This window comes from Humulus lupulus, chromosome 2 (genome assembly GCF_963169125.1).
Source record: "Humulus lupulus chromosome 2, drHumLupu1.1, whole genome shotgun sequence".
NCBI lineage: Eukaryota > Viridiplantae > Streptophyta > Magnoliopsida > Rosales > Cannabaceae > Humulus > Humulus lupulus.
Window position 1 is genome coordinate 117,425,460 of NC_084794.1, and position 19,186 is coordinate 117,444,645.

Below are 19,186 nucleotides of genomic sequence, written 5' to 3' on the forward strand. Positions count from 1 at the left end.
TAAAAGTCCTTATGGGGGGCTCTTCTTTCTAGGTGTAGTTGGCTATGACCCAAAGAAACCTTCCAAGTTTTGTCATTTGCTGATCATCATGACCCTTTAATACATTATTTTATATTTAAATTATTTGTGTATGATTGTTTATATGTGCTAGTTATAACTTTTTCTAAAGCATATATCTTTTAATCTATTTTAAATTTTGCAACATCTAGGAGGTTTTGTCAAGGCTTACCCTAATATAATATTAATCAAGTACTTGGTTGGATATATACAAGGCAATATTCAATTGCAATATCTTAACATCAATATACAATGGTGGATAAAAGTTGTTGCCACTCTATGAATCGTGTACTGTTCTTTTAGGAAAATAATATACTGATTCATTTAAAATAGAAAAGAAGAAAAAAGAAAAAAGAAAAAGGAAGAAAAGTACATGTATTGCAAAAGTAAGTTGCAAAAGAAGGTGTGTTTTGTTCTTATTCAAACCTTCTCTGTTTAAGTCACCATCATTTAGGCTAATTACTCTGTTACTAGGAAATTTGGGTTCACACTAGCCACTACTATTTTGCAAAAGCCAATCAAGAAAAAAAAATAGCCAGCACTATCGTTTTTTAAACTAAATCATAGCCTTCTATTGTAAATCCAACGGCTCAGATTCTTTCCATAAACTTTTTTTTTTCCTCTTTTTCTATGGAGACTTGTTCAAACGTGGAACCCACCTAACAATATATTTCCTTGCAGTTTCCGTCTACAATGAATATTACTACAAGCTTTTATTTTATTTGATCAGTAATAGTTTTATTTTTTATTTCTTATTTGTTTTTTTGTCTAGCAAGAGCTAGTGTTTATTTTATTTTTTTCATATCTTTTAAGCTTTGTTATTCCTTTTAACCTTTACCTTCCTCTTTTTGTTGTTCATTTCTCATCTTTCTCTGAAGGTCCTCAGCCATGGATATGGAGTCAGTTTCTTTAACAAAGATCAAAAGAACCAAAACCCATCAAGAGGAAGGTCAACCCTCAAATGGGTTCGAAAGTCTTCCACCGGAGATCACCTTCGACATACTTTCACAGCTCCCCATAACATCTCTGGTCCAGTTCAAGTACGTCTGCCGATCATGGCGTCTGATTGGACAAGACCCGAACCTCCTTGAACAGTACACCTCCAGAACCGCAGACGAAAACCCATGTCTCATCTTCCACTGCGATTCCCCACTCAGAAACGAGCTCTACTTTGTGGACCTCCACGGCGACTCTTACAGGGACGAAAACCAGACCCACGTAGTGAGAAAGATCCGAACACCGTTTAGCTCTTCCATGCCTGAATACGACGTCGTTGGATCGTGCAACGGTATTTTATGCTTATCTGACTCCTTGTACAATGATGCTGTCTTTATATACAACCCTTTTACAAGAGATTACAGAGAACTACCCAAGACTAATCGCTATCCGGACCAAGAGGTGGTGTTTGGCTTGGGATTTCATCCTATCACCAAGGAGTATAAGGTGGTCAAGGTAATCTACTATTACAAGGATGGCAATAAAGGCCACCACGTCAGGCATCGATTCAGAGTACCAACACAATCAGAGGTCCAAGTATTCACTTTGGGAAGTTCAAGGTGGAGGAGCTTAGGCAAAGTGTCTCACTACCTTCATCATTGTCCTGCTGTATTAGTCCAAGGAAGACTTCATTGGATGACTTGTCGTCCAAGGTACCGGACCGGTCGAAACCTGGTCTCGTTCGACCTCGGAGAGGAGGTGTTCGGTGAGATTCCGAAGCCAGATGTTATGGGGATGAGGAGGTGTGACTACCATCTGGTGGCGGTGAGAGGTTGCCTGGCGGCGGCCTTCTATTTGAACTATGGGAAAATGGAGATTTGGGTTATGAAAGATTATGGTGTTAAGGAATCTTGGGTTAAGGAGTTTGTTATTAGAAGCCATATCTCTAAGGCCATTAAAGAAGTGAATCAGTCTTCCTCCATTGCCGGTAGTATCTCCAAATTTTGTGTGAAAGGAAGACCAGTTCGGGTTGTTTGTGTCTTGAAGAGTGGTGAGATTTTGTTGGAGTATAAAAGCAGAGCTTTAGCTCTTTATAATCCCCACACTGGAAAGCATAAGGATCTTGTGTTTCAGGGGATGCCTAATTGGTTCCATTCAATTGTTCATGTGGGTACTCTCAATCAGATTCATACCCTAATTGGTACGTGATATCTATATACATATAATTCCTGAATTTGTGTGTAATTGAGAAAAAAAAAAATAGCAACAAAACTCACTTTCAATTTATAAATTAGAGTACAATTTTCAATCTTATACTACGAGTGATTTCTATTTCCTAGCATAGATTGGTTACAACTCATAATTTGTCTATTTGAGATTTAGATTTTCTATTCCTCTTTAGCTCTTCTGGAGGTAACTCCAATGAAAATTCTTATTGTAACATAATTTGGTGCATCTATATATTTATGGTCGGCATTTCATTGGCTAAATTCCAAAATATTATGCTCTAATTAGTTTGATGTCACAAGATTATTATAAACAGTTTTGGGTCATGAGAACTGAAATAAAACCGGTAATGACTTTCAATACTTATTAAATTGTTTCATTTTGATTTTTATTTGGTCCCTCATTCTATTTATGGTGTGCGATTGCCTGATGACATTTGTAGGACTTAATCAACAGAGGGGTTATTTTTTTTTATTTTTTATTTTTTTTGGGGGGGGGGGGGGTCTGATAATTAAAAGGGGTCCGTGTACTTGCAAGTCATACACTACTTTTTTTTTTTTTTTTTTGACCAAAAGTCATACACTACTTAATAACTCATATAAACGAAGATTCCATGTCCCACAAACCAGACTGGGAAAGGAAAATAATAATGGGTCAATAGTATTTGAATTAAGTAGATAACTAATATATGAATTATAGTTATATAGAGTATTCTTATATAGAGGGATGTTTTATATATTTGCTCTTATCTTTAGTAACAACATGATTTTAGTTGGAAGAAACTTTCCTCCAATATTATCTGATGTACTTCATATAAGTTCAAGTGACTAAAATAGTACAAAGAACATGATTAAGGAATAATTGTAAATACAATGTAAATCCTCTATAGCTAGAACATGATTTTGTTCCATCAATTTAAGTTGAAAATTAAATAGTAGATTGTATTTTGACTATCATGTTGAGTAATAAAAATAGAGTGGTGCTAGGATAATACATTTAGAATACATTTGCCATGCCATATAAGAAAGTCATATTGTATGGATTAAATTTTATATTATATTAATTATAACAATCACAAATTTTAATAAAATACCAACGATATTATTCAATAAAATAAGAAATGGTATCTGTTAGCTTGTATTGTAATATTTTTAAAATTAGGTTGTGTTGTGGTAAGGTCCGGGTTCGGTGTTCAGGACCAGGGGTCGAGGTCAATGTAGGTGCCTAGGTTGGGGTCGTGGTAGTGGTCGAGGCCAAGGTCGTGGTCGAATTTGGGGTTTGGGGCAAAGGGTCGATGCCAAGGTCGAGGCTAAGTTCGAGATCATGGGTCGGGGTTCGAGGTTTGGGGTCGAGGTCGGGGGCCAGTGGTCGGGGTCGTGGGGTTGGAGTCGCAGCTAGGGTCGGTGTCGAGACCGGGTTCCGGGGTCTAGGGTCGGGGTTCGGGTAAGGGTAGTATCACATATGATATTGTTTGAAAATATTTATTTTATTTAGTTTTAATTAATACAATATAACTACAATTGCGTACCAAACGTAATATAATTTAATACAAGTGAATACCAAAGACAGTGTAATTAAAAATAATATTATGCAATGCAACTCTATACAATCTTATACAATACAATATGATGCACCAAATGTGCCTTTAAAGTACTCAATACCACATGAAATCACATTTTATGTGTTTGAATTTAAAGTAAGATCCCACTTATTATTATTATTTAATAAGTAGTATTGACCATTAGCAACGAGTCTCGTTTAGTATAATTTGATAAGTAGTATTGATAAATTTGACAAATTTCACTTATTATAATTTATTAAGTACTATCGACTACTATCAAATACACGTATCCCACTTATAATAATTTAATAAATAGTCTTGGCATTATCAATTATATATAAAATACATTTGAATACATCTTATAATATTTTTGATATTTGTGGAAGAGGATCCAAACTTGAGACCTCCTCTTTATAAAGAGAAGTGTAGTATGATTAGGCAAAGTCTATGACCACACCTTATAGTGTTAATCATAAGAATATTATGTAATTTAAATTAAGGAAATAAATATATCATTTGTATGAAATTGTACACGTGTCACCAACTTGATGAAATTCTCTTACATTAAACATAATTTTGTCAAAAGATAACATTAATTTGTACATAATTAGAATCAGTCTTTCTATAGTAATGATTGAGAAAAATCACAATATCTCTAATTTTTGGATCATAGTCTAATGGATAATTTGTTTATTTGGATATATATATATATATATATATATATAGAAACGACTACAACGCTTTTTTTTTTTTTGCGATGCATTTTGTTTTTCTATTTTCGGTACCTAAATAGATATAATATCAAAAAAAAATTATATAACGGTGTACATTATAGATATTTAGAATATCCTGCAAATTAAGCACACTACTATATTAATACCATATATTTTATTACAATATAATATACCATATATAATCCAGTGTGAAACATATATATTTGTAATTTATTTCATCAATTAAGAAACTTTCTATTTTAGCTTTTTTTTTTTATTATCTTACAACTTTCTATATATGATTGATATCAATTTATTTATTTTTTTGAATAAAATACATTTAATTAATTAAATGAAATAATATACCATTTCATTAGTTAATATACCATTTCATGAAAGAAACCGCCATTTCAGAATTTGAAAACCATGAATGAAAATCAGACCACCACCGGAAAAATACCATAGAAAACGTTTAGCTTATTCAATGGTCAGCATTTTGATTGACGTAGAGTAAACAAATAGGTATATAACGGTGCAAAGGTTGGTTGAAATCAAGGGGAAATAGTAAAAACTAATAATAATAATTTGGGTTTACTGATTAGAGCTACCGTGTTTCACCAACTATTAAAAAAAACTACAGTTATATTGTTCCGATCGATATCTATAAACTATGATTTTAATTGTACGCTGCTACGATAAACAAAATGGTTTATTATGTTAATTAGTTTCATGAAGAAAAAAACTTATTTTTTTTAATTATGGTGTAAAACTAAACATATATTATTAGCGTTTATGTTTACATTTTTTTTATAAAAAATAACATAAAAATTACTATTTACATTGACATCATGGAACTATTGTATGTTCATCTCATATAAGAATTTTTGTTTAGTTTGTTAAATTACTTAACAAAAACTACAAACACACAATACAACAAAAAATGTCATTTGCGTCATTTTCTAACTGCCACAATTGAGTTTTTGCCTCAGTTTTATATATGATGCGGAATTCCATGACGCAAATCAGGCTGGCGTTTGCGTCAGTGGCGCATTGTCACAAATTAGCATTTGAGCGCCGTCGCGTCAGTGACATTTGCATCAGTGGGGCACTAACCAAAAGGAGGGAAAACTCGTTGAGGCGCTGCTGGGAAATCTTCAGTTTTTTTTTTCTTTCTGAAAGTTAGGTTAATGTGGCTGGGCTCGGGGACAAAGGGAGGTAATATTGTTAACGAGCCAATTGCGTCAGTGGCCCACTGATGGTAACGACCCGTTTGCGTCAGTGCCCCACTGACGCAAACAAGCCGTTACCGTTAGTGTGCCACTGATGCAAACAGTCTCGTTAACAGTGTCACAGTGGCACTAACGCAAACGGTCCCGTTTAACGCTGTTAGTATTCGTACTGACGAAAATGCCCCTGCATTTGTGGCATTGCCCAACTGCCACAAATGTTAATTCTTGACCAACTGCGTTGACTGACGCATTTGACTGACACAATTGCTCTTTTTTGTAGTAGTGACAGTATTTAAAATGTTTATTTTTAATATAAAACAATCAAATACATATTACTTTACTATCCTTCATTATTTTGTTAATATTAATATATATATTTTGTGTTTGTATAAAAAAAAAATAGTTAAGTATGTTTTATTAGAAATAATCATCTGAGTCTACTTTCTTGCAATAATATAAAAAAGTGTACAGGTATGTAATAAACAAAATAGTTTATTATGTTAAGAATAAACATAATAAATAATTTTTTTTTATTTATATTGTAAACAAAACAACCAAACATATATAAATAGTGTTTATGTTTACATTTTTTAAAAATAAATATAAAAATTGTATGCTCATCTCATATAAAAGTTTTTGTTTGATTTTTGAGATGAGCATACAATAGCTTAACATTTTGTCTGTGTTGCACGTTTAGGCTTGTTTGTTTCATGTTCATAATCAACCATTGATGACTCACGAAAATCAAAATTAATCAATTCCAAATTCAATTTCTTTCTCTCATCCATAGTAGGGGAATAGTAATCCACAACCGACTATGAAAAAAAAGCGTATAAAAAGAAAAATAAACATACTAATAAACAAACTCTGAAGAAATAAACAAAATAGTATATTTGAGCAGAAAAGTACCATCAAAGATACTTAATGTTGTACCCTAAAAATTAGCACGACTTTAGTCACTTAGCTCGGGATATAACTGGCAGATGAATACGTGGAAAAGCAGCCAAGTAGAATCTCTGGTTAACAATGATGTGAGCATCTTGAGTTGGGACTTGACAACACGACATACAAGTTATTATCAGACCGCCTCCTAGGGTAACGATCCAGTTCGAGACCTATAGTGGTCAGATCCTCCTTCGGGGGCACAGAAGTTAAGCCAAGCTAAGGTTCGGATAACCTTGGATCCCTAGCTCGGTTAATATATTCAGCTTGTGGAAATCTTGTCAGAATGCATACTGAGGAATCCCAAGAGAGTTTGAGACTCTTTATTCGCTCATTAATGCCCAGACTATGTTAATATTTATCATCTATTATCCGAGACAGCAGGAGTAAATTCTATTCTGTTATCAAATCATATCCCAATGTAAATAGGAATAATCTGCATTAAATGTATATCATATTGATCAGTAAAATATGATGTGCAAGTATACACAATAGATTCAAGTAATAAAATAGTAAGTACAGCATCGTTCCCACAAGGACTATCAACCAATTACCAATAATTTCTTTTATATTTATATTTGGCTATCGAGAATAGAGTGATTTTTATACTAAGACTTAAAATTGAAATAAAATTTGCAATAATAAAGATTGATTCAATAATTAAAAACCTAGGGTATTAAATTTATCAACTTTTCATTCTATCAATTTTACTAATCAGTTCTAGATCTCTTCTTCATTTTCCAATCTAGCTAAATGATCTGCAACTAGATTTTCTGTCCCCTTTTTGTCACGAATTTCCATATCAAACTCTTGCAATAATAGGACTCATCGAATCAAGCGGGTTTTGGCATCCTTCTTGGTCATAAGGTACTTAATAGCATAATGATCTGTGTAAACAATCACCTTATTACCAATTAAATATGTCCTGAATTTATCGAACACAAAGACAATTGCAAGTAATTCCTTCTCAGTAGTTGCATAATTTAATTGAGCATCATTTAAGGTTCGACTAGTGTACGCCCTGGTTTTCCCACTAACTGATTAGCAGGTTGAGCCTCGGACTAATCCCGGTTAGTCCGTAAATTTCCCCAGGGCGGAGCTCCTGTTTTCTAGGTCGTACCCCCTTAGCTCGAGGGATCCTCAAGGACTCGCCAAGGCTGCCCAAGACTGGGGGAAGGAGTCTGAAGGCCGAAGGTCAGGTCAGGGAAGCAGCTCGTGGTACGAGCTTCTCATGGATCTCTGACCCTTTGTAAAGTCAACACACGCAAGATAAACGTGCCTATATCTGACATCACGTGTCCGATATCTCCCTGACTTCTCGGACACGCAGTAGGAACGTGCGTATTCAGACACCCACGGCTGGGTTGGGCCGTGCGGCCCATTATCTCCTTATCTATCGATTTGACCATACTTATGTGTCAGGTTTATGAATTAATCATGAATGTCACAGAGTTGATATGACAAATAAGAAGGTCACGGGATGACCTCCTTACCAACTTCCAGGTGCCTTCTCCTATAAATATGGAGACCCTGTGAGTTGATAGGGGTTGGAAAAAATAGTCTCTGAAGAGATATACACCTTGTAACCAAATACCCAGAATATATCAATAATATTGACTAGTGGAGTAGAAGGATTTTAACCTTTGAACCACTTAAAAACATGTCGTGGGTCACCAAGTTCATCCTCTAAGATTTCATATCTGTGACGGTTCTACTTTCAGCACTAATCCTTTCCTCTCCTTCTCTTAATTACCTGTTGGCGAAGAACCGCGTCAACAGTTTGGTGCTTTCATTGAGAGCAAGTTCAATTAGTGCTGCCACAAACATCTAACTATGGTGACCACTCGATCCAGGCATGGCAACGAAACAGAGCAGCAGGATGGGCAGGAGGCCCACCATGTTGCCATCCCTGATGAACAAATTCCTGAAGTCCAACAAAGGCCAGGAAAGCTGCCGGCGGGCCAAGACGATACTGGTAGTTCGGCGCCCCGGCCACCTAATCCGAACCCGTGTTATTATACTGCGGTGGAGATGGAGAACGCTCAGCTGAGGAGCCAGTTCGCAACTGCTAGTCGGCAAATCCAGGATATTCTGGCCCAACTACCCCCTCTCACAACCAACATTAACGTTGGAGAGAGGCAAGGTGAGGCTCCTAAGTCTCACTGGGGTAATCGGCCCAGGCGTAGCCGTTCGGATAGACTTCCTGCAGCCAACCCCACCCCTTCATCGCACCATCAAGAGGCAAACTTCAGGGAAATGCCTGGAACAGGACAACAGCAATACAGCCGTTCGGTCAGGACGTCAACTCCTAGTTCTCAACCTTCCTCGAGAACGCCCAGGAGAGCTCGAGGAAATTCCCGAAGGAGATCCGGGGAGGGCCAGCGACGTTGGCCCGTCCCAGAAGACCGTCCTGCGCCTCATCCAGCTCGCCCAGAGCGGGACCAGCAAGCTGGCAGGGCCGAAAGGCCCCCACCAAATTTGATCCGTCCAGACGGAACTAGGATCGCCTCCCCAGTCAGGAATCCTCCTTCTCCAATCAGATATCCATCTCCTCAGCCCGTCCGAGACATCCCAGCTTACGGGAGTAGTAGGAGAAACCCATCATCTGCAGGACCTTCCCGGCGTAGCAGGGCGCTTGAAGAAAGCTCAGGTCCTCACCACCAAAGACGCACTCCGAGCCTGTCCAGCAGGAGTCATTGGACCGGCAGTCGCCGGAGTGATCTCTCTGGAGGAGACCTGCGTCAACAACTGAGTTCAGCGCAAAGTCACCAGACCACCCAGGGAGACGACCTTCGAGATCGCCTCAACTCTCACAGAGAGGATCGAGCTAGAGATGGTAGCCCGGCCCGCTCGGCGGGAGTCCGATCCGAAGTACGTAACAGAGGGAATGTCCCAAATAACCTATCTCGAGATAGGAGGGGCAACAACCCACCTAATATGTACAATGGGTCCGGAGCTGTTGAACAGCCCCGGAATAACCCAGGATCTCAGGACCAAACCCTCGAGCGCCTAACTCAGATGGAGGAACTGATGAGAAAGCTCCTATCAGAAAAAGAAAAAGACGAATATGATTCGGGTGATGAAATGGAACTCTTCGCCCCCAACATAGAAGCGATGGCATACCCATCTGGCTTCCGTAGGCCTCACTTGTCAAAGTTCAACGGGGTCGGGGACTCGTCAGACCATTTAGGGATGTTCAACACCCTAATGATGGCCCATAACATTGGCCCGGAGCTGCGTTGCTTGATCTTCCCATCCACACTGACCGGACCTGCCAGGCAGTGGTTCAAGCAGAGTAAAAGGCAGTCAATCAGCTCCTGGAAGACCTTTTCGGCTGACTTCAAAAGGGCGTTCCACGCCTCCCAGGCCGCCCGAGTCCAAGCCGATTCCCTAGCTAACGTGAGACAGCAGCCCGGTGAGACGCTGAAAGCCTACTTGAGCAGATTCGTGAATGTCGTTGCTCGAGCCAGAGACGCTGACGATAGCTCTAAGCTCATGGACATGAGAACCGGAATCCTGGTCGGGGGAGACCTGTGGAAAGATATTCAGAGGAAGGGAGTCAGCTCGGTTAATGAATTCCTTAATAGAGCCCAAGAGTGGATAAACTTAGAAGAAGCTGAAGCTTCAGCCGCGGGGACCAGCCAGGTTCCCGAGAAGTCCGCTGGAGCGGGGACAGAGATCGTGGTGGCGATCCCCGAGGTCGCGTAGAACAACCAGCCCGGTGGTGGCAAAAGAAAGGGAAATGGTGAAAACAGCCAGCACAGTCAAAAGAAGAATAAGTCTGTGGATAAATTCAAGCCCGTGTTCAGGACATATACCGAGCTCACCCAGTCTAGGGAAAGTATTTTCCTGGCCAACGCTACTCGGGTCCCCTGGAAGAGGCCGGAGCCATTGAAACACCACAAGGGAAAGAGAGATACTTCAAAATTCTGCCGTTTCCATAACGACGTCGGCCACAATACCGACGACTGCAGACATCTAAAAGATGAAATCGAGACTCTCATCCGAGCAGGCCCCTTGGCACAGTACTCACGAAACAGGGTCCCAGCGAGTCGACCCGCTCCAGAAGTCCCAGTCAGTCAGCCCGGGCCTCGGGTAGATCAGGACATCCCTCCTCCCGTGGTCGAGGGAGAGATATCCACCATCTCTGGAGGACCGCACATGGCTGGTACGAGAAGAGGCGCCTAGAAGAGAAATGTGAATGAATTAAAGGCCCACAACGGAGCGGAGTTCGTCCCGGAGCAGCGTCATTCAAAACAACAGCGGTTAGAGAAGCAACCGATTACGTTTACGGAGGAAGACGCAGGCCATGTCCAATTCCCCCATAATGATCCCTTGGTCATGGCAGTCCAGCTCGCCAACCGGAGAGTGAGGAGAGTGTTGGTGGACAACGGAAGCTCGGTGAACCTCCTATTTCGATCCACACTAGAAAAGATGGGTCTAACCGTCGCCGAGCTAAGGCGACCTCCATGATGCTGTATGGTTTTTCGGGAGAAGGATCGGCAGGGATAGGGACGATCGAGCTGGTGATCACCCTAGGAGAAGAGTCTCGGACAGTCTCCAAGCTACTTGAGTTCATGGTCATTGACTACTCCGCTGCCTACAACACCATTTTGGGCCGACCCACACTCATAGCTTTCGAGGCCATCACCTCCATTCGACACCTCGCCATGAAGTTCCCTACTTCAACAGGGATCTGCACCATCAAGGGCGATCAGCTCGCTGCCAGGGAATACTATAGCATTTCCATGAAGGGAAAGTCTAAACCCGGGCAGCTGGCAATGGCCATTCAGAGCGAGGAGGAATCCCAGGGACCCTTGGCGGCTCCTGAGATTGAAAAACCTCAGAATCCCGGAGAGGAAAAGATCGTCTTGAGTGAGGACATTGACCCCCGAGTAGGCAAGGACAGATCCGAGCTCCTGGCTATTGAGGAGCTCGAGGAGGTGAACATTGATAAACAAAATCCGTCACGGACGGTTAAGCTTGGGAAGAACCTCTGCGACCAGAGAAAGGCGGAGCTGATTACGTTTCTGAAGGATACCTTGGACGTATTCGCATGGTCTCACGAGGACATGGTGGGGATCAGCCCAAGCGTCATCATGCACACACTCCATTTGGATAAAAGCGTTCCTGCCAAGTCTCAAAAGCAAAGGTGTTTAGGAACAACTCGAGCTGAAGCCTTAGAAGAAGAAGTGGCCCGGCTCAAAAAGTGCGGCTTTATTCGCGAAGCCAAATTTCCAATTTGGGTCGCCAACCCCGTGCTAGTTCCAAAGCCCAACGGGAAATGGCGGACCTGCATTAACTTCTCCGACCTGAATAAAGCCTGCCCCAAGGATTGCTTTCCATTGCCAAGGATCGATCAGCTGGTGGATGCTACGGCGGGGCACGAGCTCATGTCCTTCATGGACGCGTACTCAGGCTACAATCAGATCGCGATGAATCTGGCAGACCAGGAACATACCAGCTTCATGACCCCAACGAATGTCTATTGCTATAAGGTCATTCCGTTTGGCCTAAAGAATGCCGGAGCTACCTACCAGAGGCTAGTAAACAGAATGTTCGCGGACCAGATCGGAAAGAACATGGAGGTGTATGTTGATGACATGCTCGTCAAGTCAAAGACTGTCGACGACCATGTTTCCGACCTGGAAGAATGTTTTAAAATACTACGGGACTACGGCTTGAGGCTCAATCCTCATAAATGCACGTTCGGTGTCGCATCGGGGAAATTCCTGGGGTTCATAGTCAATACCCGAGGAATTGAGGCGAACCCCGACAAAATCAGGTCACTGCTCGAGCTTCCTTCCCCCAGGTCGCAGAAAGAGGTCCAAGGCCTCACAGGAAGGGTGGCAGCACTCAACCGGTTCATTTCCAAGTCAATCGACAAGTGTTTGCCCTTCTACAACCTGCTCCGGGGAAACAAGAAGTTTGAGTGGACAGTAGAATGCGAAAGCGCATTCCTCGATCTGAAGGCGCATCTGGCTGAACCGCCCGTGCTGTCCAAGCCCAGGGCAGGAGAGCCTTTTTTCCTCTACATGGCCGTCACTGAGGATGCAGCTAGCGCCGTGCTAGTACGAGAAGAGGACCAAGTTCAAAAGCCAGTCTACTACATCAGCAAGAGACTCCTTGGAGCAGAGTCACGGTACCCACTGATGGAAAAATTGGCGTTTTGCCTAATCACAGCCTCGCGAAAGCTCAGACCATATTTCCAGTCCCACTCGGTACACGTCATGACCGATCAGCCTCTAAGGCAGGTTTTGCAAAAGCCTGAAGCATCGAGACGTTTGCTAAAGTGGGCGGTCGAACTCAGTCAGTTCGAGATTTTCTATACTCCACGGACTGCCATAAAAAGTCAGGCGTTGGCTGACTTCGTGGCGGAGTGCACGGGATTCCAGGAGGATCCATCAGAAGGCCTACTTCAAGTCGCCTTGCCGCATTTGTCGTGGAAGATCTTCGTTGATGGTTCATCTAATGAGAGCGGCTCCGGGGCTGGAATCATTCTAATATCCCCCAAAGGACATAGGTTCCACTCGGCGCTAAGGTTCGGATTCAAGGCGTCCAACAACGAGGCAGAGTACGAAGCTTTGTTAGCTGGGCTAAGGGTAGCTCAGGAGTTAAAGGCGAGCTCCGTCCAGTGCTTCAGTGACTCCCAGCTCGTGGTAAACCAGGTTCTGGGCGAATATCAGGCGCGGGGACCCAAGATGGCCGCCTATTTGGCAAAGGTAAAATCCGAGCTGTCTGCATTCGAGCGAGGATTGATCGAGTAGATACCTCGAGAACAGAATGCCAATGCAGATGCTCTTGCCAAACTCGCCACCTCGGGAGAGACGGAAACCCTGGGGTTGGTGCCAATAGAATTCTTGAAAGAACCAAGTATAGAAGGAGATCGGGCAGAGGTCGAGATGATTGATGTCAAGCCGACCTGGATGACCCCCATTCTTGAGTATCTCATCGAGGGCAAGCTGCCTGAAGAGCGTAACGATGCACAGCGAGTCTTGTATCAAGCTTCGAGGTACACGCTGGTCGATGGTGTGATGTACCGACGTGGACATTCCCTACCTCTCCTCCGGTGCGTTCATCCAGGTGAGACACAGGCCATCCTGCAGGACATTCACGAAGGATTCTGCGGAGACCATGCTGGGGGGCAAAGCCTAGCCTTAAAGGTTCTCAGGCAAGGTTATTACTGGCCAACTCTGTCCAAAGACTCGATTTCATATGTGAAAAAGTGTGACAAGTGCCAGCGTTTCGCTGCGGTTGCCCGAGCTCCTCCAGTTGAACTGAAAATGATCTCGGCCCCTTGGCCATTCGCCGTTTGGGGGATAGATCTAGTAGGCGCCCTGCCTACCGGAAAGGGCGGAGTCCGTTACGCCGTGGTGGCCATCGACTACTTTACTAAGTGGACCGAGGCAGAGCCGTTGGCAACAATAACATCGAAGAAGGTACTCGACTTTGTGGTTAAAAGCATCATCTGTCGATTCGGCCTGCCAAAGAAAATTGTCTCCGACAACGGGACTCAGCTCGACAGCGACCTGTTCACCGAGTTTTGTGAAAAGCACGGAATTGTAAAAAGCTTCTCCTCTGTCGCCTATCCTCAGGCAAACGGCCAGGTCGAGGCTGTCAACAAGACTCTAAAGGCGAGCCTCAAGAAAAGATTAGATGAGGCAAAGGGGGTCTGGCCAGAGCAGCTCCCCTAGGTCCTTTGGGCATATCGGACCTCGCATCGGACTCCTACGGGTCACACTCCTTTCTCCCTAACCTTTGGAAGTGAAGCAGTCCTCCCCGTGGAAGTTAAAGTTCTGTCGCATAGAGTCCATTCTTATGACCAAGATAGGAACCACGAGCTCCTATGCCATTCCCTAGACGTTATCGACGAAAGGAGAGAGGATTCGCAACTCCAGCTCGCCCATTACCAGCAAAAGATCACCCGCTACTTCAACACTAAAGTCAAAAAACGTACCTTTAGCGTTGGCGACTTGGTCCTAAGGAGAGTTTTCCCAGCCGGGAAAGATCCCAAAGATGGAGTCTTGGGACCGAACTGGGAAGGACCATACCAGGTCATTGAGGTCATCAAGGAAGGAACTTATAAGTTAGCTCGACTTGATGGAGGGGCAGTCCCACGGACCTGGAACGCCATCCACTTGAAGAAATATTATCAATGATCCACTTGTAAGGCCTGGAAGGCCACTTTTTATGTATTAATAAAAATCAAGTTTTTCTTTTTATTTGCAAGTGTAATCTTAAAGTAACCACGAAAGACCCTTTCCCAGTTGCTTGGGGGACATATGGTACCTGGATATAACCAGGTCTCCTTAACGACTTAGATGTTGATTCTTATCTATGTATAAGGGTTAACGCGAACTAAGTCCTATCCTGGTTTTAACCGGGTCATAAAACTTAGAAGTTAACTTAAATTTATTGATCGTGGTTCTTCTTAAAGAACTCGAGATATGGATAAAAGTTGACGCGAACTAAGTTTTTAAAATAAGCTCCTGGTTTTAACCGGGTCACAAAACTTAGAAGTTAACTTAAATTTATTGATCGTGGTTCTTCTTAAAGAACTCGAGATATGGATAAAAGTTGACGCGAACTAAGTTTTTCCGGGTCATAAAACTTAGAAGTTAACTTAAATTTATTGATCGTGGTTCTTCTTAAAGAACTTGAGATATGGATAAAAGTTGACGCGAACTAAGTTTTTAAAATAAGCTCCTGGTTTTAACCGGGTCATAAAACTTAGAAGTTAACTTAAATTTATTGATCTTGGTTCTTCTTAAAGAACTCGAGATATGGATAAAAGTTGACGCGAACTAAGTTTTTCAAAATAAGCTCCTGGTTTTAACCGGGTCATAGAACTTAGAAGTTAACTTAAATTTATGAATCGTGGTCCTTCTTAAAAGGGCTAGGGATATAAATAATGGTTAACACGAACTAAGTTTATCAAAAAAACAAAATATGTGTATTGTAGCCAAAAGCATGAAGAAATACACAAGTTAAAATTGCAAGGCAAATTGTCTCGAGAAAAAAATGCCTCGTGCTAAGGATTACATAAAATACTTCAAACTAAAAAAAAAAAAAAAAAATGCCCTAAGCCCCGTCAGTCGGCCCCATGGAGGTCGCGGTCTCGTCCTACTCCGCCGCACCAGAGGCTCCCCAGTCTCCGAGGGCGGCACCTCTTTGTCAAAGCGGGCTTGGAACTTCACCAACAAGCGCGCCCAGAGACTCGACGGCATGAAGGAGAAGTCAGCCTCTGGGTTGTGGGCCCAGCAACGATAGAACAGTTCCTGCATGGAATGTTCCGAGGTGGCCCGTTCAGCTTCAAGGGCGGCCTGGGCCTCGGTCTTCGCTGCCTCGAGGTCTGTTCGCGAGGTGGCAAGGGATGTCTCAAGCTCTTTGACCTTCGAGCGGGTCCTCTCTAACTCGGCCTTCGAGGTCGCCAGCGCATCTTTCGAGGTCGCCAGCGCATCTTTCGCCGCCTGAGCCTCCTGAAGGGCGGCCTGGTGCTCAGCCCTCATCTCCTCGAGCTGAGCTCTGGTCCTGGTGATGCCTCGGTGTACGGCAGCGATGCCCTGCGAGAAATGAAAGACAAATTGGCTAAGTAGAAAAATAAGGCGGTATGTGAGGAGTAAAGCCTTAAAAGAATGGGGCAGCTTACCGTTAGGGTCATGTCCATCGATGACTCTATTACGTGGACCGGGCTCAGTGTCTCAATAGCCCGGAGCTCATTCTCTTTGAACTTGCAGAAATGGTTGACGGTGTAGCTCGCCGACTCATACACCGTCCCCTGGAAGGCTTCTGGGATCTTCTCTAGATCCTGGGGGTCGATCGTGATGCGTACGCCGGGGGCCACTGCAGCCGGGGTCCCGACCTCCATTCCCACGTCCTGGGTGGCTGATGGAGATCGCTGGGGCGGTGGGGGCATGTGTCCTGCTCCGCCAGCAAGAAGAATTGCCCCCCCCCCCCCGACCTGGGATGGTGGGGTTTTTTCCTTCTCCTTTGCTGGAGATTTGGTGGAGCCCCCAGCCGTGCTCTTGGACCCTCGGACCCTTTTCAGTCTTGGCCCTGCCGGGGGATTCCCCCCGAAGTCTATGCCCCGCAGACTATCCTCGGGCTGAGACATCTCTTCTGCAAAAACAAAAAACATGGTTATTACAAGTTAGCAATCAGGCAGAAATAAAAGCAAAAGGTTAAAGGCAAAAAGTATACGAATACTAAGAGAGCCCTACCCCCTGAGCTGGAAGAACCTAAGATGATTATTTCCCGAACAGGCGCAAGTTCTGGGTCCGGTTCTGACTTGGGGCTAGACTCTTCTACATACTGCTTAAGCCCCGGAGCATAGATGCCCCTCTGGAGTGATGGCCACGTGCGTAAGTTGGTCCCATACTCCTAAAAAATGATCGACCTAAAGGCTAGGGTGTTATCTACTACTACGATACCCCTAGGCCGGCTCTCTTGGTGATCCAGCACGAGCCGATCAACACAATGGAGCAGGAGTGTGTTCAGGTCCGGGTCGCTTCGGTGATGATGGACGATCTGCCTAGGATTGAACCTAACCAGCTGGGGGTCCGCAGTGGCCCTATCTACGTTCTTAAAAAAGAAAGGGTTACCTTGGCCAGAAGGACCCGCGGCTGCTCCAGATTGGATCCTCTCCTCGTCCATCCCCTGGGCGACCTCCAAGTTCCTCTTCCTATTCCTCACGAGCGGAACTTCAGCCATCTCGTCCTCCTCGTCTTCCTCTGTCACGACCTCCTCAACGATGATAGGTCTGTTGTCGCAGGCTGGGGGCGGCCCCCGGGGCCTCTTCAGGTTCAGAGTCTGATTTGGGAAAATCAGTTTGCAGAACACCATCGTCTTGTCCGTCACGAGCACGCGATAATCCTTTTCACTGGGGGGCAAGCCCGCCAGTGTTTCATACTGACCCCCGAGGGTCACAGACTTTTCAGTCCTCGCGTAGATGGCTGCAAGATTGGCTGGAATTAGAGTGGAATACAGGAGGAGCTAAAATAAAATAACACTTAAAAGGCGAGCTAAGATCAGGGTTCACTTACGAGGACGGTTGAAGTAATGGTGCTCGCAATTCCGGAACCCAGTTGACATGAAGAACTGGTCCTTGAAGTCATTTGGATGACTTGGCAGCTCGATGACCGCCGCCGTATTAGGAAAACGGGTGAAATAGTAGAACCCGTCGCCTCGCCCCCTCTAGTCCGGGCTGGCTTTTAGGCAAAATAAGTATAAGATATCCGCAGGAGTGGGGACCTCCCACTCCTGCTTCTTGAATAAGTACCTCAACCCTGCCAACAGACAGTAGGAGTTGGGGGGGAGCTGAAATGGGGCCAACCCCACATAGTTCAGGAAATCAGCGAAATACTGATCCAGGGGAAGGAAGGCCCCTGCCTTGAAGTGTTCACCACTCCAGGCCGCGAACGATTCGTCGAGCGGCGTGCAGCTCCGCTCGCCCTCCGCAGCAGGTCGGGCTATAACTGAGGCTTTCCCCAGTGGAATGTTGTGGGTGAGGAAGAGTTTGTTGATCTTCGCCTGGTCGGTTATCTTCGAGACGATTCTCTCCGCCTCAAAGAATGCGTCGGGGGCCACCTCGACCTGTTTCTCCATGGCCGGCCCAAAGTGGGGGATCGGCGAGCTGGGCATCACCGCCTTTCCCTTCTCCTGCAGGGAGGCCGAGCTTCCAACGTACTTCTGAGGGAGGTTCTTTTTTGGAGCCATCTGGTCGCCTAGTGAACACAAGGAAACATTTTAGAAAAGGTGACCCAAGCAGGAGGAAGAATAATTATTATTTGCACGAGCTGAGGTAAGCCCAGCTCGTGGGAGGTGGAACCACGCGGTTCAGTGAACACGCGCGTATACTCCCAACAGATCCCAGATTACTCGGAATTCGCGTGTCAGGGGGTTCAGAGTAAAATTTTCCTTGGGAGGAAAGTTTCAGTAGGCAGGAATTGCAAAACCGCCCATGAGGCGTGTTCCCTAAGCTACCCGGTTTTGCACCCAAAATTCCCAAAACTCCTACCCAGAAATTGTTCCAGAAAAAGCATCCTGAAACCCATACTCTAAGGCGATTTCCTACAACAAGTATGTCCTAACCTAAAAAGGGCTGTCACCCTCCATATCCACGCAACCCAGAAAACCCTTGCATGCGGCTACAGTAATTTTTTTTACCTAAGCTACAGTAGCATGTTTTCAAAGTGAACAGGGTCAGGAAACTTACAGTGTATGGCTAGAAGGGTGAAGAGAGTGCTGCGTTGATAGGAGCTTCGTCGGTGAAATAGCTTCCAAAGCTTCGGAGAAACTCGTGCGCCTACGCTTCTTGAACAATGAAAATGGCAGCGACTGAGTCGAGGGTTTCGTTCTTCTGAAAGTTAGAGAGGGAAGAAGGAAAGAGATTTGAGAAATTTTGAATGAAGGGGTGGCCCGTGCGTAGGGTGGCCACCCCCTTTTTATATACGTGAAGGATCACGTGTAGAAGGCTCTTGGGTGACCCTAGTGAGGGATCCGAGGTCTTCCACTCAAAATAC

At 44.0% G+C, this 19,186-nt stretch overlaps 1 protein-coding gene across 1 annotated transcript; it reads left to right on the plus strand.

The window, feature by feature from the left end:
• The first annotated feature begins 847 nt into the window (after positions 1 to 847).
• On the plus strand, positions 848 to 2,483 carry LOC133818405 (F-box protein At3g07870). Its single transcript, XM_062251262.1, has one exon. It carries the CDS (start codon positions 946 to 948, stop codon positions 2,200 to 2,202), a length of 1,257 nt encoding a protein of 418 aa, XP_062107246.1. The 5' UTR covers positions 848 to 945; the 3' UTR covers positions 2,203 to 2,483.
• The last annotated feature ends 16,703 nt before the right edge of the window (positions 2,484 to 19,186 follow it).

Coding starts and splice junctions, on each gene's coding strand:
- LOC133818405 (XM_062251262.1), top strand. CDS start 946: ATGGATATGGAGTCAGTTTCTTTAACAAAGATCAAAAGAACCAAAACC.